This window comes from Amaranthus tricolor, chromosome 2 (genome assembly GCF_026212465.1).
Source record: "Amaranthus tricolor cultivar Red isolate AtriRed21 chromosome 2, ASM2621246v1, whole genome shotgun sequence".
Taxonomy (NCBI): domain Eukaryota; kingdom Viridiplantae; phylum Streptophyta; class Magnoliopsida; order Caryophyllales; family Amaranthaceae; genus Amaranthus; species Amaranthus tricolor.
This window is the reverse complement of record NC_080048.1, coordinates 1239592-1261515: the sequence shown is the minus strand read 5'-3', so window position 1 is coordinate 1261515 and position 21924 is coordinate 1239592. Positions and strand designations below refer to the sequence as shown.

General features: G+C 32.5%; 4 protein-coding genes across 9 annotated transcripts; 2 read left to right on the top strand and 2 right to left on the bottom strand.

The window, feature by feature from the left end:
- Positions 1-1452: 1452 nt before the first annotated feature.
- On the bottom strand, positions 1453-7142 carry LOC130806992 (probable aminotransferase ACS12). Of its 4 annotated transcripts, XR_009040430.1 has the most exons (6): positions 6542-7142; positions 6301-6429; positions 4461-4618; positions 3232-4346; positions 3002-3128; positions 1453-2518 (listed from the first exon to the last, which is right to left on the bottom strand). XR_009040430.1 is itself a non-coding variant. In XM_057672267.1 (4 exons), exons 1-4 carry the CDS (start codon positions 6923-6925, stop codon positions 3503-3505), a joined length of 1515 nt encoding a protein of 504 aa, XP_057528250.1. In that variant the 5' UTR covers positions 6926-7142; the 3' UTR covers positions 1453-3502. The 4 variants fall into 4 exon arrangements, 1 of the variants encoding a protein (XP_057528250.1); XR_009040428.1 differs by having other exon boundaries at positions 3002-4346; XR_009040429.1 differs by having other exon boundaries at positions 1453-3128.
- Positions 1748-2635, top strand: LOC130803153 (uncharacterized). Its single transcript, XM_057667334.1, has one exon. The coding sequence runs from the start codon at positions 1748-1750 to the stop codon at positions 2633-2635; it is 888 nt and encodes a 295-aa protein (XP_057523317.1).
- Positions 7143-10187: 3045 nt separating the features above from the next.
- On the top strand, positions 10188-16623 carry LOC130806990 (probable beta-D-xylosidase 7). 3 transcript variants are annotated; one of them, XM_057672264.1, is made up of 6 exons: positions 10188-10686; positions 13129-13428; positions 13510-13679; positions 13788-13885; positions 13980-14747; positions 15280-16623. In XM_057672264.1, exons 1-6 carry the CDS (start codon positions 10228-10230, stop codon positions 15870-15872), a joined length of 2388 nt encoding a protein of 795 aa, XP_057528247.1. In that variant the 5' UTR covers positions 10188-10227; the 3' UTR covers positions 15873-16623. The 3 variants fall into 3 exon arrangements, with proteins under 3 accessions (XP_057528247.1, XP_057528248.1, XP_057528246.1); XM_057672265.1 differs by lacking the exon at positions 10188-10686 and adding an exon at positions 11384-12101 and having other exon boundaries at positions 13166-13428; positions 14947-15420; XM_057672263.1 differs by lacking the exon at positions 10188-10686 and adding an exon at positions 11393-12101 and having other exon boundaries at positions 13166-13428; positions 15280-16620.
- Positions 16624-16978: 355 nt separating this feature from the next.
- On the bottom strand, positions 16979-18402 carry LOC130806991 (major strawberry allergen Fra a 1-3-like). The gene is made up of 2 exons (XM_057672266.1): positions 18142-18402; positions 16979-17504 (listed from the first exon to the last, which is right to left on the bottom strand). Exons 1-2 carry the CDS (start codon positions 18329-18331, stop codon positions 17203-17205), a joined length of 492 nt encoding a protein of 163 aa, XP_057528249.1. The 5' UTR covers positions 18332-18402; the 3' UTR covers positions 16979-17202.
- Between the last annotated feature and the right edge of the window lie 3522 nt (positions 18403-21924).

Sequence of the window (21924 nt, the reverse complement as noted above, 5' to 3'; positions counted from 1 at the left end):
TAACTTTTGTGTATTTGGATCGACTATGTATATGTATATATATTTTTTTATTGAGTTGTATATTTCAAACATTTGTATATATTTTGTTGTATATATATGTTTAATTACTTTATCGTAGCCTCCAAGCTTTCACTTGTGAATAATCGGAGTTTTAGCGATGAATCATGCTGCCTGAAACAATAATTGACTTGTAATTACTTATTCTAATGTCTCTAATGCAAATACAACAAATAACAACTCAAAAATTAAGGAAAAAAAAATATTAAACAGCAGTTCACAGTTACTAACTGCGAACAACGTATAAGACAAATTAGTTGTTCGCAGTGAACAACTATTTTGTCTTATATGCTGTTCGCAGTTAGTAACTGCGAACAGCTCCAAACTATAGGTTTGGAATTTTCACACTTACTTTTGAAATTTTTTTAAAACTTAGTTTATTGTATTAATTTTTTTTTTTTTGCTTAACGAATTCAAATGTTCTAACTCATCCATAAAGCTTAAGTGAATTAAGACCAAAACAGAACCTTGACTTGAATTGATTAGGTTTAGTAGGGACGATGCCTCACTACTTTAGGGCATGTTGGTGGTTGAAGTTCTTTCATTCTAAACGTCTCATCCACTTCAAATAATATTTGAGATGACCAACTTTTATAAACTCCTACTTCTTCTTTCCCACTCAAAAAAATCATATAATTTAAATATATGTGAAATTATTTAGTTATATAGTACTTTCTGAAAAAGACAGAGGGAGTAGCACTCAAATTTTCAGAATCGTTTTTTATAGGCTGTGGAGTGAATTAATGAGAATCGAACTCAGATCTTGTCTAAAAAATAAGGTTCTTGCCGCCACTAAGAAAAGACTCGACTATTTTTTATATCTCGAATATATAAATGTAGATAAAGCGTTCGAAGAATTTTTTTATACATACTGCTTTATCCCATTAAAATACTAAATGTAACAATTTTAATTGGATAAAAGCGTAATAAGATTTTCTTTAAGGACTCAGATAAAATCCACCTTAAAGCTATTAAAATCTTAGAAATACAACCCTTGCTAACTTAGACATCAAAGATCCGATATACACAAACCTTCATAATGATAAAAAATTTTCAAGTGATCCTTAAACATAATCCCTAATTCTAACATAATTCATTATATACTAAAAACCAAAAAAAATGAATTTTTAATTTTATAACACTTATCATGTTCTGTTTTTCAAGTTTCAAAAGTCAAATGAACTTTTTTCTAACCAAAATCTTATTTTAGGTTCAACTTTATGTAACCCCTTAATCTCATTTTTGATTTGACTTTTATGGTTGACTTCCATTACAAACTTTTTGATGTAGGAGTTTCATTTAAATATACACTTAAGTCTAAAATTAAATTAAATAATAAAGAGATAACACCATTATGGAAATGCACCAACTTTTTTAATGTGATAAGAGTTCATCTATAAGAAGATTTAACAAGTAAGATACCATTAACCAAGTGGGTTAATGCCAAATGTTAAGAAGAGAATTGAATTAAGTATACCAAATCCAATTTGGCACAATCCCAACCAAGTATAGACTTAGGATTAGGTTAGCCAAAATTAAGTTGATTTTCCCACTAATTCTAACCCATAAAAGCCTCTAAAACCCTTAATATAAAGGGTAACTTAGCACACCCGTAAGGCCAAAACAATCAAGGCACTAGAATCAATCATTCATACATACATACATACATATTGTCGTTGTTTTCTCTAGAATGGAGGACAAGGAAAACCAAGAGAAAAATGAGTGTGGAGTTAAAATCAAGCAGAAGATAACAATACCATTTCAGTGGGAAGAAACACCGGGAGCACCCAAAAAGGATTGGAAACCAAAGATCGATTACGAGCCATTGGATCCTGTTCCCCCTCTCCCGGTAAAGTATGTTGCTTCGGTTCCCTTCAAATGGGAGGAGAAACCCGGGACTCCACTCCGGTGTTTTGCTCGAGGTTCAACAAAACGTATGACCCAAGAAACGGTACCAGAAGATAAGAGTTTACCCTTGCCTCCTGCATACTTCAGCAAGTACGAGGATGAGAGTGATGAAGGCGATAGCTTATATGGTGATGATTACGATGATCAAGATTGGATGTCGGAGTTGGAATTCGATGCTATGAGCGTACAGTCGGAGGAGTCCTTCTGTTCTGCCCCTTCGCTTCTGGCGAATCGGGTCACACCACTGCATAACCCGTATATAACACACCCGTGTGATGTGTACGATACATTTGAGGCTCCGTTTTCGCCAGAAAGTAGCAAGAGTCCGACTAACAATACAACCGGATATAAAAGCTTAAAGGGTGCTGATTTTTTGGCACAACTTTTTCCTTTGTATCCACCGAAAAACAGATTTCTTGAACATGGAACGAGCATTACCGAGATAGCAAAGCACCCGGAAAAGAAACAGCCTACTTTTCTGGAAGAGCATAAGAGACTCATCGGTGATGGCAGACGAAGTGGCATCATTAGAAGGCCGTGCACATTAGGAGAGCTGATCATGCAGAGTCGACGAAGAAGTTATCGCAGAAAAGCAGTAAATATGATGAAACACAATCAGAAAAAGGTATTTTTCTTCTATACAGGTCAACTTTCAAACCAATCACTATAATAAATTACATAAAAACAAATTAAATAAACTTTAATATTAAGTTTCGGATCATTAACTTTAATCATTTCCTAATTAGTAAGAAAAAACTTGAATGCAAGTACGCTTTAGACTGCATGATTAACCAACACGTAACGCATAGACGCAAAACTGATCTCGAGTATTTACTCCATTAATCATGCATGTCAAAAACAGTGCAACTCCCGTCTTTCGAAGAAAAATAAACGCGCATTAGTGGCTATGTAAGCTGTAGCAGTTCAACCATGTAACAAAAACAAAAGATAAAACGAACCAAACTTTATATATGCATAAACTGCTCCTAAGTAACATGCCGGGTTGGAAAATGGCAGGGAATCGCAAAGAACAAACCTCAAGGATGTTTCGACATTGTGGCGAGTGGCGGCGGACTAGCAAAAATGCTGAGCAAGGAATTTCTGACATTAAAACTCTCTTAGAATAGCATTCCACAGAATTTGGCCTTATTTCTCATTGGTATCTGTAGGGTTGCAGTATGTTTAGCTAAAGAATATAGTCTTTGTATATTTTCGTACTGAACGAACTATTATCCTCGGATGAACTTTGAAATAAACAATGCTTACTTAACATTTCTGCGGGTTCTGATCACTTGTTCACGATCTATCAAATCGAAACTCTAAAGCTATGTTAGTCAGACTCTTCATTTGGCTTTGCGTACCCGTGTCTGATTCTTGATGCTCGAAAATTTATGGCGCTTAGACACTTCATGTTACGCGTAAAATAGAATATTTAGACGTATTCAACACTTAGACACGTACCAGTATCCGACATCAGTACCCGTGTCCAATTAACATAGCTCTGAATTACTTTGCTCAAGGCACATCAACTAGGTGATTAGCAGCTCTCAAAAACATTCCTTAACCGTTCCATAACTAACGGAATATCCTTTTCGGCTAATGTAGTGAAGCAACATCGAAACCACCCAGGTTCAATGGAGTGAAAAGCCGATCCAGGAGTTATATTAACCTTACCGACAGTTTGTAGCTTATCCCATAAGTCGAGCTCTCCTTTTTCATTGAATGACTTAAGAAATCCACTAAAGTTAGCCCAGCAATATAATCCCCCGTCACTCCTTGCACATGGTATTCCAAGTTCTGCTAAACTGGCAACAAACAAATCGTGCAACTTCTTCAACCTCTGTCCATTAATTTGCATATACTCGTCAAGAAAACTTTTGTCGGATAACATCGATACTACCAGACACTGTGTCGGAGTAGAAATTGAGGAAAACCGAGCTAGCTTCTTGGCTGCAGTTAATACATTCTCGTTAAACGTATAGATAGCCCCAACTCTAAAGCCGGGAAGAGAAAGATCCTTGGATAACCCATATATGATGTGAACTCTATTCTTGTCGAGGTCCATTGATTCGATAATCTCCGCCATACTAACAAACTTTTCACTATCACCATAGATTGACCCCGCAAAAATTTCATCGGAAATAATGTGAATGTTTTTCTCCCGGGCAAAATCTAAAAGGTCGCACAGTGTATCCCGTGAGTATATATTGCCTACAGGGTTAGAAGGATTTGAAAAGAGGATCCCACGAACTTTTAGCCCACGTTTTCGGGCATTATTATATGCCTGATCGAGGGCATTAATATTTAATGTGAAGTTGTCAGTGCTACGACAATGAACGGGTATTAGCTCCACCCCTGTACGTACTAAATCCCTGTCAAAACTGTATGATCTGCATGTTAGTCTACACACGAATCTCCATAACTAAGATAAACAAAACTCGAGTTAATGAGTCGAAATTCACTTCAATGAAGCACAAATAAGGAAAGAAAAGTACCCAGAATAATACGGTGCTGGAATTAACAAAGCATTTCCGTGGTCAGCCAGACAGAAGCAAAGGATCTCTACCGCAGGAGTAGCACCGGCGGTCAATACTAATTGTGATGGATCAAAAGAGACATCCCCCATAACTTTAGACATAAAATTGGCCATTGCCTACAATAGAACCAGGTATTGATCACAATCAATAATATCCGAGAAAACAGAAGCAAACTTATCATAATCACATTTGCAGACTTTTAGGCCGTGACAATTCGTCACATGATCACCCCATGGACCCACTTGTGTGGACACACCCACAGGGCACCCGTGGGCTCGGGCCCACAAACCCACGAGTAATAAGCGTTGACTTGCATACAACACATGATGAGTTTCGCTCTATCCCAAAACTATATGGTATTAGGAGATTCACCCATAAGTATTATATGCAAGTCCACAACCCAATACTTAAGCAATGTATGATCTTTCTCACATGTGGAGTATTTTCCAACACAGACCGATACGAAAGCTCTAAGTTTCATCATGGCAAGGGTAGACGAGGGAGATACAGGATCATGGCATCCCTTGTAAACAATTTCTCATTCACACCAGATGCAAGACAATGTTAGAAGAGACATAACAAGTAGATAATGAGCTAGTTATTCAACTTTGCCCATATACTTTTCCTTCCAGTACATGATCACACACATTTTACGAGAAAAATTCACTCTGCTATATACTATAGATAGAGACCCCAAGAAGGTTAAAATCAACAGATTTATGAATCCATTCAGCACCGAATCTTGATGATTAAGTTTTATGAAATAGAGATTGTTCTTGGGAGGGGAGAACCGAATTTTGTTAAGTCAATGACATGCACAAAACTTAACCTAAACCTTCTCATTTCCCACTAAACCATGAACCATACATGCGGGACCTAGTTGCTACTTGCTACTGAAAATAGTAAAACACTAGGAAGAATTTGACCTTGCCTACAAAATTCTGATTATCGAGCACTCTAAACAACTACCACAGAAATCCAAACAGCCATTTTAGGAAGTAAGCATAACTCGAAACAGATTCTTCACTTAATCACTATGTTGACAAGAATAGCATCCTAGCCAAAAGGACAACTCTACTCCATTCTGGAAAAATGGGCTTTTTCATTGAACATTCCTCTCAATCACCCGAATTTGAAATGAGAGTTAGTCTTGTACAGACTTAGTTCACACTAAATAGTGTACAACCTTAAATTTAAGGAGTGTGCGTTAGAGAGTAGAGAGTCAGGAGTATGGACTTGTAAATGGAATATTAAGAAGGAATGCACAATAAAATAGTGTGTACTAAGTCCAAACTAAACTTACACTTCAATCAAACCTAATTCAGATCGACCTTACAATTTTTGTTAGCTTTCTTTATCATGGACCAAATTCCTTACAAAAACTTTCTTAGTGCTCATTACATAGAGAAATCTTTGGATAGAATTATGGAATTCCCCAAAAGTTCTCACATTCAACCCCAATGTAATACCTATCTTTTTCAACTATCCCAAAGTGCAATAATCTCAACAACCAAAAAGTACACAAATGCAAAACCAAGTTACAAAATTTTCCCGATATAGAAACCTATCCCAAATGATTTCATTTTTAGAGTATTACCAATGCATAATGATTCATTCATCACAAAATTAAACACTACACAAAAGAAATGATAATTGGGGTACCACTACCATTTCAATTTTCCCACCACTCAACTAAATAATTAGATTTATAATCATCATAAGAGTAAAAATTATATTTACAATGTAGCTAAAAATTAGCTTAAAAAAAACAAATGGAGGAATAAAATATAAACCTTACCATTTTCAAATCCAACAATCCATCAAATGGTTGGTATGTAGCAATCCCATTAATACCCAATTCACCATTATTGACCATCAGACCATCCCAATTCTCTGCAACCCATTTCTCAATCAAATCCAAAGACAACTACAAAACCATACAATTCAAAAACCCATTAAAAAAAAACAATCAAGACAATATATTTTTTATCTAAAATGAATTACCCAAAAAGAAAAAACTAAAAATGAAGACAACCCACCATATTTTCAGCCAAACCAAGTTGAATAACACCATCAGGATTATCAACTTCATGATAAGCATCTTCTCTAGCCCTATCAAGACCCACATAGTAAGGTGAATCATTGGGTCGGGCAAGCCCAGAAGCCCGATTAGAAATGCGGGCAGGTCCAATTGAACAACGGGCAGATGAAAGACTTGCCCTTGATGATGAACGATGAAGTTCAACATTGGAAGATGTAGGCGAAAGTGTAGGAGGAGAAGAAGAAGATGAGAGATTGTTATTGTTGCGATTTTTTTTGAAGTAAAGTTGGAAGAAGTAAAAAAGTGCACAAGGTATAATTGAGCCTAAAATTAAGCCACCTCTTCCTTGAACAACACCTTGTAAAGGCACAATCAGCCTCATTGCAACTTGGTAATCTTGTTCTTGGGGTTGTTAATGGAGGTTTTGTGAGGGGGAATTGAGAAAAAGGAGTGAAGAACGGACATGTAATGGAGAGATTGGATTTAGATTTTGGAAATGGAATGTGAGGTTGGAGAATAACTTGTCCTTGTGAGAGGGAAGAAGAGATTTGGGATGGAGGGATGTAATTAAAGGTGGAATCTTTTTTTTTTTTTTTTTCTTTTAAGGTTTTGTAAGATTTGTTTTATGTGCTTTTTTCAAGTTGTTTCTAGAATTGATTTGTTTGGAATTAGATTAGCAAATTTGAAGTGAGCCTTGTTGTGAGATTGTTTTTTTAAGAGATGTTTTTTTTAGGTTCAGTCTATTAGAGTTTAATATCTTATTTTATTTTATATTTTCTTTTAGGGGCTGACTCATTCAAAGATGGTTTTTCAAAGACATCATCTCTCACAAGAATTTGTGATTTAAAATTTGGTGTAGATATTGTGTGTAACAGTGTAAGATTGTCTTTAAAGTGTTATGATTTTTAATTTGTTTGAAAATGAATTTTGAATTATTTTTGTCAAAAAGTTAAAATAAATGTTTGTTGTTTGATTTTTGGCTTTTTATTTTTTTCTTTGATGAACAAGTTTTGATCTTGGGCTTGGATACAAAATTACTTATTTTGAGATTTATTTTAGAACTAAACTTATTTTTTTATATACATAAAAAAAATTATTTATTTCAAAAGTTCATGAACTAAAATGTGCATTTTTGTATTTTGAATGATATAATATTGCAATGACATAGTAGTTGTTGATCCAATTACTATTAGACCTAAATTAGTAGTAGTGGTTGTAAACTTGTAAATAGTTGTTCACCGCCACATTGGGGAATAAAAACTTCTTATCCTGATAACCCTTTAGTTCTTCAATTGCAAGTATATTAAATATTGTTAAAACTAAACAAGTTATTTATAGCTTACCAGATAATAATGTGATAGGATGACCAATTATATTCAATTATTATTAAGAAGAAAATATTACTCCAAAATATAAAATTACTTATTTAAGTAGGAAAATGTTGATTTATATATATATAAGTATGACACCTTTTATTGCAAGGTAGATTAAGTAAAGGAAAAAGGCATGTGAGAATCAGATTTAGGATTATTATTATTAAAATACGGTACTTGTTCTCCAACTAACAAAACGCAATTTTCATAATAAAATAAATAGTATATAGAGTATTCAAAACAGACTTAAAGATCCAACATATATCTGATATTGTAATCAAATCTAAATCGATACGAATTTACAATTAAGATTAACGTGTATAAAAATTTGATTTTAAGCTAACTAAAAACAGTCTTAATCGACATGATGACCCGTAGAAACACTTTTAATTGACACTTTTATTTCTTTGGAAGTACTAATACATTCGGCCTTGTGTTGATTAGGCTTTGGTTACCCAACTCCACCACCCACCCATCAAAGAAAAAAGCGAATCTTGTTCAACCGTTTTAAGCAAAACCCAACACTTCCCATGCTTCTATGATCCGAATTACAAGGATAAGGTGTGCTACTTCACATTTTCAAGCATCATCATCATCTTGCAAAGCACTATTAGTGCACTTTCTCTTTGAGTGGCTACAAACCACAAAAATAAAATTGTATAAAGTATATTTTAGAGTTTTAAATATCAGTCTAAAATTTTATTTAAGTTGCTTAATTGATATAAAATCAAAGTTAATGCGACAAGTCACAAATTAAATTTTATATATCTTCTATTTCAAGTGAAATATTTAATTATTTGTGTGATAGTTGTTCATATACTATATTTAGTTGTTTATAAATTAGTTGTTGGTATAATTCATTTAGATATATTTTATGTGCTTTATGCTTAATTATTTACAAAATAAGATAGTTATTAAAAAATTATACACCCTTATGAAGTCATATCGTGACTATATAAAATTATAAGCGTATAGTAATTTTTTTTAACTTATGTAATTTTAGAAAAATATAACTATGTTTTCTTTATCTTTAAGAAATTAAAAGTGATAAGTATTTAGGATTTTATATAGGTGATTTACATGTGGGTATTATGTCATGTTGTGCAATACAATAAGATTTGTGCAGAAAATACGTCATTTTCTTATATTTTCTATCGAACTTTAACGCTTATACTTTATTATTATTAGATGCTTTTAAATATACTTGCTTCTTTTTTTTTACTTACACTTAAATATCTTTTTACGCAATTTAATATATTTATTTAATTATTTAAATTTAAAATTAGGGAAATTTGCAAAGAAACACCTTTTAAAATTTTTTTTTAATAAAGAAACACCTTTTATAATTTTTTTTTATAAAAAAACACTTTTTAAGAGACTTTTTATTAAAAAAAAACACCTTAAATCAGTTTCCGGTGACTTTTGTCAACTTTCAGGCGTTGACTATGCCATTTGAGCTCAAAAGTCAACGCCTGAAAGTTGACAAATGGCATAGTCAACGCCTGAAAGTTGACAAAAGTCACCGGAAACTGATTTAAGGTGTTTTTTTAATAAAAAGTCTCTTTAAAGGTGTTTTTTTACAAAAAAAATAAATTATTAAAGGTGTTTCTTTACAAAAAAAAGGTTTTAAAAGGTGTTTCTTTGCAAATTTTCCTTAAAATTATACAAAATAAAAATTTATAAAAAAGAGACGAATAAAATTAAATCTCATATAATTATATATTTTTCTCGTATAACAACTACAATATGTAAATATCATATAATAATAAACTATATAAAAGGAAGTATATGTGATATAACTTATATGTTGTGAAAATTTTCTCTATTCAAAATGCTTTAAAGATTACCTTATCATAGAAGATTTTCCACCTTTTTAATAGTACTTCTATTCTTTTTATTTGGAAATTATCAATACCCCTAAGTTTTTATAGTTTATCAATGGTACTTCTATGATTTTTCGATTATCAATGGTATTTTAGTGTTATTGAGCATTTTACAACCATAACCTTTTCTAATTTTTTCCATTCAAAATCGTCCAAAATCGTTAACTTTTTTCTTTTTTTTTGAAAAATAAAAGAAGAAGAAAAAAGTTAACGGTTTTCAAAGATTTTAGATGGAAAAAATTAAAAAAGATTATGATTGTAAAATGCTCAATAATACAAAAGTACCATTGATAATCCAAAAAATTTAATGGTACTATTGATAAAAGAGTAAAAATTTAGGGGCAGCATTCGTAATTTTTTTTGATTTGTTTATACTCCTATCTTATATCCTAGTGCAAATTCTTTTCAACAAAATAGTACCACTAACCATGAATGCCAAGATCACTGCTCATCTTCCCACCTTGCTATGTCTTCTCTTAACTACACTCCTTCAACTATCCCGAGTCAACTCAGTTCCAACTCGGCCCTTATTTGCCTGTGATCCTTCAAACCCATCAACAAAATCCTATCTTTTTTGCAGTACAAAATTGCCCATAAACCAACGAGTTAAGGACCTGGTGAATCGACTCAGTTTAGAAGAAAAGATATCGCAACTCACCAACTCGGCTCCACCGATTCCAAGACTGGGTATCCCTGCTTACGAGTGGTGGTCCGAGTCACTACACGGGGTGTCAAGGCACGGCAGAGGGTACCGGTTTAATGGAACATTTGATGGAAATGGGACAATTATTAATGGAACCGCCATTATTAAAGCAGCTACAATGTTCCCTCAGATTATTCTCACTGCTTCTTCTTTTGATTCTCAGCTTTGGTTTCGCATTGCCCAGGTGAGTCGTGACTCATTTAACTCGGTTTTATACAATTGTTAGGGAAAATTAAGAAAAATCACATTTTATGAAAAAGTGAAAAAATATGTAATGAGATAAAAAATGTAGATGAAAATATGAAAATAAGTGTCGTGGTTAAAAATAAAAAAGTTTAATAAAACAGACCAAAAGAATAAGTAAATTTAGTGGTATAGTAGAAGTAGCTAGTTAAATCATGTGTAATTGTTAATTATGGTGTAAAGTTGGAGCAATATTTATTTGCAAGCAAGTTTATTGAAAATAATTATCAACACACTGATAAAATAATTATATAGTATAATTATATTAAATATAAAAAATATTAAATTTATTGTTTGTTTTACTTAAATTTTAATTGCTTTTTAACTCGGAATAAGTATGATAATTTCTTAGAAATATAAAAATATAATACATGTGTTTTTCTTTTTAATACTAGTCCATGTTCATGAGGTGTTTCTTTATAACTAGTCATGAATAGACGGGTTTTAAAATAGACTTGATAATTCGTAATCTACCTGACCTTGTAACTAAATTCAATTTCAATTATGTAAAAATTATATAAATATAAAATTTAATTTTAAATCAAACCCAAAATACCTTATTCGAAGTTAACTAGATAACTCTAATGAACACTTTTAGTCACCAGTTAATTCATGCCCAACAAAAAGAAGTTCCATAGCTAGGATGATTATAATTTATAGGGATTTGGCCTTTTATTGTTCCTCTATATCCCCTCTTAGGCTCTTACCTTATCTTCAAGCTCATTATATCTCTCTCTTCCCTGAAAATTTCCCATTTTCTTGTGCCTCTAAAGTTTAATTTGTTATTATTCTATTTTTAATTATTCTTTAAAAATAATTGAGATTTTTTTTTCATTATTTTCTAATTCAAAATGGGAGTCAGTGATCTATCCCCTAATTCTCTCTTTCCATGTCTTTATAAATCTGTTAAACTTACTACCCATAACAAGCCAATACTCATTTTTTCATTTAGACAAATTAATCAATTTAATAAAGTTGAAGTTCCTAATTTTCTTAAACAAAGAAAACTCTTAGAATGTTCGCAAAAAATAATTTCTGTGAAAAATTCCAATAATCTTGAATCTATTATGTTATTTTGTGCTGAAAATGGTCATATTGAGGAAGCTGAATTGTTTTGGGATGAAATCCAACCTAATGTTCACTTAGTTTCAACCCTAATAATCGCATATGCGAAAATTGGGGAATTGGATAAAATTTCTGGGATTTTGAATCAATTAAAATGTAGAAGATTCAGCTGGTTGCCCCAGGTTTACTCCCTTGCAATCAAATGCTTTGGAGTGCAGGGACACCTTGATTTAATGGAACAAACATTAAATGATATGGTTTCCATGGGATTTCCTGTGGATTCAATTACAGGTAATTCATATGTTGTTTATTACAGCATGTTTGGTTCATTGTCTGAAATGGAAATTGCATATGGTCGGTTTAAGAAATCGAGACTTCTCCTTGAAGAAGAAGGAATTCGAGCAATTTCCATGGCGTATATTAGGGAAAATAAGTTTTATTCATTGGGGGAGTTCTTAAAAGATGTGGGTTTAGGTAGAAAAAATGTGGGAAATCTTTTATGGAACCTTTTACTTCTTTCTTATGCTGCTAAATTTAAGATGAAATCTTTACAAAGAGAGTTTTTGGGTATGTTAGGAGCTGGATTTCAACCTGATATTACAACATTTAATATAAGGGCTTTAGCATTTTGTAAGATGAAATTGTTTTGGGATCTTCATTTAAGTCTTGATCATATGAGGCATGAAAATGTAGTTCCTGATATTGTAACATATGGTTGTGTGGTAGATGCTTATATGGATAAAAGAATGGGTAAGAATTTGGATTTTGCTTTGAAGAAAATGGTGAATTTGGATGAGTTTCCATCAATTCAAACCGACCCATTTGTATTTGAAGTTATGGGTAAGGGTGATTTTCATTTGAGCTCAGAAGCTTTTATGGAGTTCAGTGGGAGTCAAAAATGGAGTTACAGGAAGCTTATTCAAGTATATTCGAAGAAACGACTTCGAAGTAACCAAATCTTCTGGAATTATTGATTAGTAGGTACATATCCAATTGTGAATCAATCCTCATGACAAGAGGTATGACTAAATCAGCAAGAATTTTTAGGTATTGTCACTTGAGATATGAGTAGTTGCATTGTATTGAATACTGATTATACATAAATCTTGTGTGCTTTCTCATGAATTTTGCTCCTTTCTTCATTCCATATGTACTTATACTGCTTATAGTACCTTCACACAATTCATCAGTATACAACATATCACCCACTACTTGTTAGAGTATACAACATATTGCTTATACCTTCAAAAAATTATGTTCACAGAGCAAGTTTTGTGTAAAAATCATGTGTTTAGTGTATGTTTTTGAATGAATGAAGGCAATTGCAACTGAAGCAAGGGCAATGTACAATGTAGGACAAGGAAAAGGCTTAACATTTTGGGCACCAAACATCAACATATTTAGGGATCCAAGATGGGGAAGAGGGCAAGAAACCCCAGGAGAAGACCCTTTGCTCACTGCCAAATATGGAGTGTCCTATGTAAGAGGCCTTCAAGGTTATACTTTCAATGGGGATAAGATCTCGGAGCAGCTTCAAGCCTCCGCCTGCTGTAAGCACTTCACAGCTCATGATTTGGATAACTGGCACGGGATCACTCGTTATACTTTCGATGCTGAAGTAATAACCTTGAATGATTTTTGATTCGTGGTTTTTCCTCCTGTTCGATTACTCATCCTGTTTTTTAAATATGTTTTGAAGGTGTCTAAGCAAGATTTGGCAGATACATTCCAGCCCCCATTCCAGAGTTGTGTTGAAGAAGCACGAGCCAGCTCGATAATGTGTGCGTATAATCGAGTGAATGGGATTCCTAGTTGTGCACATTATGATTTCCTGACAGAAACTGCTAGAGGACAGTGGCATTTTGATGGGTAGCTATATGTATATCCTTTTTATTGCGCGATGACTAGAAATGGTCGATCACTTCTACTATTTGGTGTCTGTATTTCTGATTATTTTGTGAATTCGATGATTCATAGGTACATAGTATCAGACTGTAATGCTGTTCCTATAATCTATCAACAGCAGGGGTATGCCCAAACGCCAGAAGATGCAGTTGCTGATGTTCTAAATGCAGGTAAACCGAAACCTATCTACTGTTTTTGTTGACAATATTGAGAATGGACGAATAAAAAATTCTTAAAATGCGTTGGTTTTTGATACGATGTCAGGGATGGATGTGGAATGTGGCTCGTTCACGCCAAGATACACAAAATCAGCACTCGAGCAGAAAAAGATTGCGGAAGAAGAAATAGATCGAGGCCTCAGCAACCTCTTCTCTGTTAGAATGAGGTTAGGCCTTTTCAATGGAGATCCAAGGAAAAAGGGATCTTTTGGGAAGATAGGCCCAGAACAAGTCTGCTCTGAAGAGCATCAGAATCTTGCACTAGAAGCAGCTAGAAACAGCATTGTACTTCTTAAAAATTCCAACAATATCCTTCCGTTGTTGAAAGAAAAAACCAGTTCGCTTGCTGTAATTGGGCCTAATGCTGATTCCTCTCAAGTTCTCCTTGGTAACTATGAAGGTTTTCCGTGCAAAAATACGACAATCCTTGAAGCATTACAGGGTTATATCGATGGTATAAAGTATCATCCAGGGTGTAATGCGGTTGAATGTTCATCTGCTGAAGTCGAACAAGCAGTCGACATAGCCAAAGAAGTAGATTATGTTGTTTTAGTGATGGGTCTGGATCAAACACAGGAACGAGAGAAAATGGACCGTGTTGATCTAGTACTTCCCGGTAAGCAGCAAAATCTTATAAGCAGTGTAGCCCAAGCTGCTAAGAAACCTGTTGTGTTGGTGCTTCTTTGTGGTGGTCCGGTTGATATATCTCTTTCAAGGGATGATGATAAAGTTGGAAGCATTTTGTGGGCTGGTTATCCAGGTGAAGCTGGGGGACTTGCCCTTGCAGAAATCATCTTTGGAGATCACAACCCAGGTGAGTTCATCGCTAAAAATCTCTTCAATAATGAGCCTATTCTTTTTTGTTGTTTCTCCCATATCTTCAATTTATTGCAAAATTCCTAATAATTTGCGGGAAATTTAACAAATTTATGATCGATTACTATTCATTTACCCCCTGCATAGATGTTTGTCTTGCCTCTGCCATATTCTAGGTCTTTGGTTTTCATTTGCAGGTCTTCTTGAGCCGAGGGTCGCAGTGGCTGCAACCTCCTTATCTCATCTGATAAGGGTATGGTATGCCGTCTTCCAACCCTCATCAAACTCTGATCATAACTTCTATGAGCGAGAGCGAGGTACACCGGGTATGATGATGATAATGGTGATGATGAAATGTTTCTCAAGCTATCGGTGTTTTAAATATGTATAATTAAATGGATATGAAGGTGTTTACAAAGAAGAATTCGCGTGGACGACCCCTGAAATTGATCTGTTGGTTAATGTAATCGACCCTAATCTGTCGTTGGATATGAAGGTGCTTATACTACTCTAATCATGTACAACTACAGGTGGGAGATTACCAGTGACATGGTATCCACAAGGTTTTGTGCAAGTACCAATGACAGATATGAGGATGAGGCCTGACAATTCTTCAGGCTATCCAGGGCGCACATACCGGTTTTACCAAGGCAAGGCTGTTTTTGAATTCGGCTATGGTCTAAGCTACTCAAACTATTCTTATGAGTTCGCCTCAGTTACTCGAGATACACTCCGTCTGAATCTAGCATCATCTCCTAATCCGTCTCACAAAAGCTCGAACACAAGCAAACCCGTGTTGATTTCACAGCTGAGTACACAATTCTGTGACACAGTGAAGTTCTCAGCAGTTATCAGAGTGAAAAATAATGGGAAAATCTCTGGTAGGCATCCTGTTTTGCTCTTTACGCGGGCTGTTAAGCCGAATGAAGGAAGTCCCATGAAACAGTTGATCGGATTTGAGAGTGTCGACTTGAAAGAAGGACAGGAAAGAGACATCGAGTTTGTCGTGAGTCCATGTGAGCACTTAAGCACTGCTAATAAAGATGGGTTGATAGCGTTAGACTTAGGTGTTTATCACCTGGTTGGAGGACAGGCAGCATACCAAATCAACATCATTGCATAAACATGAATGTAGAAGTATGAGTTTGTATAGAATAGATCCATGCAGAATAATAAAACTTTGTCGAACGAAATGAGTCAATTCACTAGTTTAATTTATTTTCAATTTTTAGTTGGAAAAGACGAGCATGACGGCCCTTTCCACAAGCCTTGTGTCGATTCGAGTGAAATACAAGAAATTGTGGCTTGTGCCTTTTAGTTGGAAAAAGGCGGGCACAACGGGCCTTTAATTTTTGGAAGACATTGAACATGGCATACATGAACTACAAAAATTGTGGCTTGATGCCGAACCAATAAGCTCAGTTTGTGTCATGTCTTGGGCGTGTTCATGAGTATACGTCACTCTACTTATTGTGATTCCAAGTGAATTTGGCCTCATGCTTACATTTATCTTTAACACAAATTTTCGTGAAAGACGATCTCTTTAGTCTTTAATAAGTGCCCGTATACAATGATTTATATATGTTCTTAAATCTTAGTTATCTTAATAGTGTTTTCTAAGAGTGATTCTATTTCTCTTTGATGACTTGAGAAACTATTTGCAACATTTGAGGGAGATATAAAATCGTAGGTAGTTATGAGGGAGTACGTACAAGGTGTAAGATCGAAGAAGCGTTTTAAGTATTAAATTAACATATTTTGTTTTAATTCAATTATAGGGTTACTTTTGTGCTTTATAGATTTGAAGTTTAAACCCTAAACTTGAAAAATTAAGGAGTGCATGAGATTAGAATCCGGTATAATCTTATATTTTGTGGGCTCTGATACCATGTAAAAAAACCTCAGTTAAAAGCTTATCAAGGAATAAACTCAACCAAAAGTTTAAATTGATGGTGATATTCCCATATATTGTATCATGTATTGCTTGATGGCTCAATCAACAAACCATATTTTATAGGTTTTTTTGAAATCTGCTTGGTCGTGATAAAAACATGTTAGAGTATAAAATATATCCTTAGATCTCAATCAAAAGCTTAAAAACTTTTGTTTAGGTTGATTTCTTAACGCTCTAATACCATATCATGAAACCAATTCATCAAGAGCATAAGCTTATATTTGAGGCTTCAAAATATGTTTTATACTATAACAAAATCCAAGATAGAGAAATATTGTAAAAGAGAATGATTAGTCTTTTTGACAAGTCTAAAAGTAAATTATTTAGAAGTATATTTTAAATATTTAACTTTGAAGAATGGGCTTTATTACACTTTAACTCTATAAACTAGGACGAGTAGACAACGTAACAAAAGATGAGAACAACTCATACAATACATAGTACAACTATTATTCGCACACCCATTCGTAAACATACATTTTAAGGTAGTCATTTGGAATTAAGCACAAGCACTAGGGTTCTTGGAAAGGTGCTCTACAACAGCATTGTAGACATTAAGCATGCTTTCTTTTCCACCCTTAACAATGGGATCCGTCTCGGTAATAACAGCGTCACCCTTAGTGTGATAATGAGCGATCATTTTATAGTGAGTTCCCGAGCCACTTGGTGTCATTTTGACTTCATAAACAACATGATCAAGTTTGTCGCCCAAAGCATCACCTTCGATATTTGTAAACTTGACATAGTGATTATTCACATCAAGCTCGTTAATCTTGTCTTTTACATACTTGTATGGAGCCCCTGAAAATAAATCATCACACTTATCATTTTATTCTTAGAAATCATGCATTCACATACAAGACATGCAAAAGAACTTGAATTTATTCTAATTACAATAAAAAATTTCCTTAATTATTTGGTTTAATAAGGACTTAAATTTGAAAATTTTATAGTAAAAAAGTTTATTATTCTATTAGAAACATTTCCTCTAAAATTAAAATGAAACTAAATTTATCCTCACATTTCTTACCATAATAGTTTTTCATTAATCAAACAAAAAAAAAATTACCGTGAATAATAAAAACTTTTGTTATTTTCCCTACAATAATACCAAATTTTGATTAACCATGAATAGTACCAACTAAAAGGGTCTTATTCCTAAAATAATACCAACTTAAGTTTATAACTAATTTACCAATTTTTTTATCATATAATCTCCTATAGTTTGATATTTAACATGTTAGGGATATTCTAGAATATAAGGAAATACTCTTCTGTATTATTCATGATTGATCAAAAGTTAATATTATTGAAAGAAAATAAGTAAAAAGTTGTATTATTTCTGAACAATAAATTATCATTAATTTTTGAGTTTCTTATTTTGTGCAATGAATAATTTCTGTCAAATCAAACATCTTTGAAAAAAATAAAAACTAACCTTCAGCGAAGTTAAATTGTTTAACACATCCAACAGAAGTAGAGTTGCCTTCAACAAAGTCAATACTTTTAATAACATTAGGTAACACCTTAGGAAGAACATTATGGTTATCAAGACATAAAGCCTTGAACAACCTTCCTGGTGCAACAGGGCTGGTTTCTTCGAATGTTGTGAACGTGTAGACACCCATTTTAAATTATGTTAATACGATCTTTAATTATGAAAAAAAAAATTTATATTGATTTGCTGAAGTTATTTATGTTTTTGATTGATGCAAAATTATGAAAGTTTAAATTGCTATTTATAGAGCTAGATTGAATGAGCTTTGACTTGGGCAAAATTGTTGTTTATAATTTTGGTCATATTTTGCTGCTGTTTATTTAGTCTTTTATTAATGGAGTTTGCTTTGGATGACTATCTCTTCTAGTTTTATATGACAAAATAGATATGAGTGTACGGGCAATGAATGGAGCCTAGAAGCAGCACAAATTAAATTGTTATATGAAACTGTTTCACAAGAGATACGTATTATATTTGAATTAATTAGTCATTTAATACATATTATGAGGATATGAGCTTTTTATTTGAGGTAATCTCATCGAGAGACGGTTTTTCATAAGAGTAGCTATAGAAGTAGACATGTAAAAACATTAGGGGTGTGATTGGTTTTGAGTTGGGTTAATCTAAATATGAGATATTTTTGGATCGAATCAATTAGTTTAATTAAGTTATTTTTGGGTCAGATCATTACTTTGGTTGTCGGTTGAGTTATTTTTTAGATTAGGTTGTTATCGGGTTGTTTGAGTTCTAGGCAATCCAAATGACCAAAGATTTTACATTTTCTTTCTTATATTATAATTTAAAAAAAAATGGAAATCTTGTTAAATTAAATTTTATTATTATTATTATAGTTAAACCGTAAACAACATTTAAGGTTAAGTAAGAAATATACTTAAAGTACATGTTTTCCCAATACATGTAAATCCCCATTTATATAAAAAAATGACATAAAAAATTAACAAAGTTAAAAAACAATTTAAAGTGTCATTTTAAATAATGATCAGATTGGTATTTTTTGGCTTGAGTCATTTGGTAAATTGTAACTATGAATCAAAACTTTTAAATTATGATCTATTATATTTTCATCGGATTTTAAGTCACTTTTGAATCGATCAAAATTATTAGTCTTCCAGGAGAAAATAGTCATCATCGTTTGATATTTAGAGTTTTAAAGATTCATTCTCCAAAGCAAAAATAAACAAGTTATGGGTCAAAACATTTCGACGGTGCTTGAATTTTATGCTTTATTTTGGTGTCGTTGTATTTGAATGCATACAATTTTTGATTTATAATATTTTCATAGGCTAATTCTACAACATAGTTATTTTCTATAGATTATGGTTACAGATCAGGTTAGCATGCAGTCGACTGACATATATAGCCTCCGACTGTCGCAGTGGGCTGCAAAGATATTACATTCAATCTTTTTAGTAAATTGATTTGATACAACATAAAACTCACGGAGACAGCTCGAGGGTCCAACATTCCAAACCCACCTTTTATAACCAAATAGCATGAGTATGACACAACATATTACATATATCCCAAGAATGAAGAGACGACTTATATATCCTATATACTCGTGTCGTGTTACAGACTATTGTTTGCTAAACTATAATATGATACAATATAACTTGTTTGACGGACTCGTGGAGACATGGCCCACACATACGCCTGTGGGTCCACTAAGTTGGGCGTACGGCACAGCCCGTCCCACGCTCAAGATTTTAGTAAATCACATGTATATATCGTCACTTAAATTGACCTAAACAAGAGGGTGGAACGGTATAACTAATGGTAAAGGACAAAGCTTGCCTCTTAACACCAAACAAAAGTAGGAGCAAGTAGTTCACAAAGTTATGAATGATGATGAGATGTAGCAAAAGGGGTGCACAATTCAATCTTATATTTTACTTCTCATTAAGATATGTTTACAAAAATTTAAAAAACATATAATCTTAATTTAGATAATAGAGATATTTTTTTGTTGAATAATAACTTTGATGGAGAAAGAGCGAGAATCATAAATATTAAATAATATTAAAAGAAAATTTGTGAAAAAAATATAGAGATCATAACTAATAAAATTTTTTTTTTTATAAAGTTTGTGAGAAACATGTAGGGACCATAAGGAATATAAAATGTTAAAATGAAATTAGTGGAAGATATGTGGGGACTATAAGTGTTATTAAAATATTATAATGAGGATGAGTATGGTTATTTTTGTCCAAAATTTGTAATATAAATAAAAATATTCCTTATGGGAATAACAAATGAAACACCCTAAAATAAAAAGTGAGAATTTCTTTAAGAAATAAAAGGAGTAATTGATTATTAAAATTTTAAAATATAGCCATATACAAGGATGAACTCAAAATATAAAAATTAAAAGGATCAACTATAAAATAATATTAGTAATATATAAAAAATTTCGCGGGGCCAAACTAGAAAAATAAGTCGTATAACAGTCTAGAAAGTAGGCCACGGAGGTCGAACACCTGCTGCTCCTCATGTGGCTTCGCCTAGTCATATACAATAACTAAAGAAGAGACGAATTGGACTAATATTATATAAAAAAGTTTCCTTCTACTTTAAGGGTAAAAAAAATTAAATGAGATTCTAAGATTTTACTACATGCATCAAATAAATATTGATTAAGATTTAATAGTGAATTTGATTTTCTCGACTAACTACAAAACTAAATATGAAATGTTATTATGGCATAATTAAAAAAATTGTTAAATAATTGATTTAATTTGATTTTCAATCAACAAACGATAGGAGAAAAGTTGACAAATCGTTATGGGTTGTGGATAAACCTATGACTATCAGTGTATTACCCTTATTATAGTTTTGTTACAATTTAATGTTGTTTGTTGGCTTCAAAATATTTAAATAAATTATATTTTGTGTGATTTAAAATGTTTATAATTTTAATTACGTTTATATGTTTGTATTTGAGATTTCATACTTCTAATTTTTTTATATTTTTCATTTATTTATTTGAAATCTAAAGATTGTGTGGAAGGGTATGTGAAAGGGAGAACATATTATATATTTTCCTGAATTTATAAGTACGAACTTATTAACAGGTCATACGACTATCTTTCCAATAAAATCCTTAATTGGATCCTAAAATTGATGAGTCCATGATGATTATATTAGTTCGTGATTATTATTATAAAAAAGTTAATTTAATGGAGATAAAATTGATGAGTCCATGATGATTATATTAGTTCGTGATTATTATTATAAAAAAGTTAATTTAATGGAGGTATGCGATAAGAAATTCAAACAAGATTTTCATTTTTTTTTTCTTTCAAATTAGTCGTTATATATATATATATATATATATATATATATATATATATATATATATATAAAAGTTTGAATGATAATAAATAGTGTCAATAACTGTAATATTATAAGTATTTAAGAATAGGTGAAATATTAAAGTAATATATGTATGTCTTCTATCTTTGTTCCTCGGAGCCGACTTCTGTGCAGGATACTAGCCGGATTGATAATTATGAATATGACTATGGTGATTGAAAGGCCCTAGCCGAGAAAATAACAATGGAGAAAGATATAAGAAAAGCCTAGTAAAGAGAAATAGTCAAGCTCGATGATTTCATATAAGATATTAAAATGTATAGAAAGAATAATAACTTATAATATGTGCGTATTATGTGATATAAATGTAGAAAATTATGATTAGAGTTT

Excerpts from the sequence above, each read along its gene's own strand:
- LOC130803153 (XM_057667334.1), top strand. The coding sequence starts at position 1,748 with ATGGAGGACAAGGAAAACCAAGAGAAAAATGAGTGTGGAGTTAAAATC.
- LOC130806992 (XM_057672267.1), bottom strand. The coding sequence starts at position 6,925 with ATGAGGCTGATTGTGCCTTTACAAGGTGTTGTTCAAGGAAGAGGTGGC. Across the intron at positions 6,430-6,541 it reads TTGGTTTGGCTGAAAATATG|TTGTCTTTGGATTTGATTGA; the intron begins GTGGGTTGTCTT and ends ATGGTTTTGTAG. Across the intron at positions 4,347-4,460 it reads CCAGCACCGTATTATTCTGG|TTTTGACAGGGATTTAGTAC; the intron begins GTACTTTTCTTT and ends CAGATCATACAG.
- LOC130806990 (XM_057672263.1), top strand. The coding sequence starts at position 11,597 with ATGGGAGTCAGTGATCTATCCCCTAATTCTCTCTTTCCATGTCTTTAT. Across the intron at positions 13,429-13,509 it reads GTTATACTTTCGATGCTGAA|GTGTCTAAGCAAGATTTGGC; the intron begins GTAATAACCTTG and ends TATGTTTTGAAG. Across the intron at positions 13,680-13,787 it reads GGACAGTGGCATTTTGATGG|GTACATAGTATCAGACTGTA; the intron begins GTAGCTATATGT and ends GATGATTCATAG.
- LOC130806991 (XM_057672266.1), bottom strand. The coding sequence starts at position 18,331 with ATGGGTGTCTACACGTTCACAACATTCGAAGAAACCAGCCCTGTTGCA. Across the intron at positions 17,505-18,141 it reads ACAATTTAACTTCGCTGAAG|GGGCTCCATACAAGTATGTA; the intron begins GTTAGTTTTTAT and ends ATTTATTTTCAG.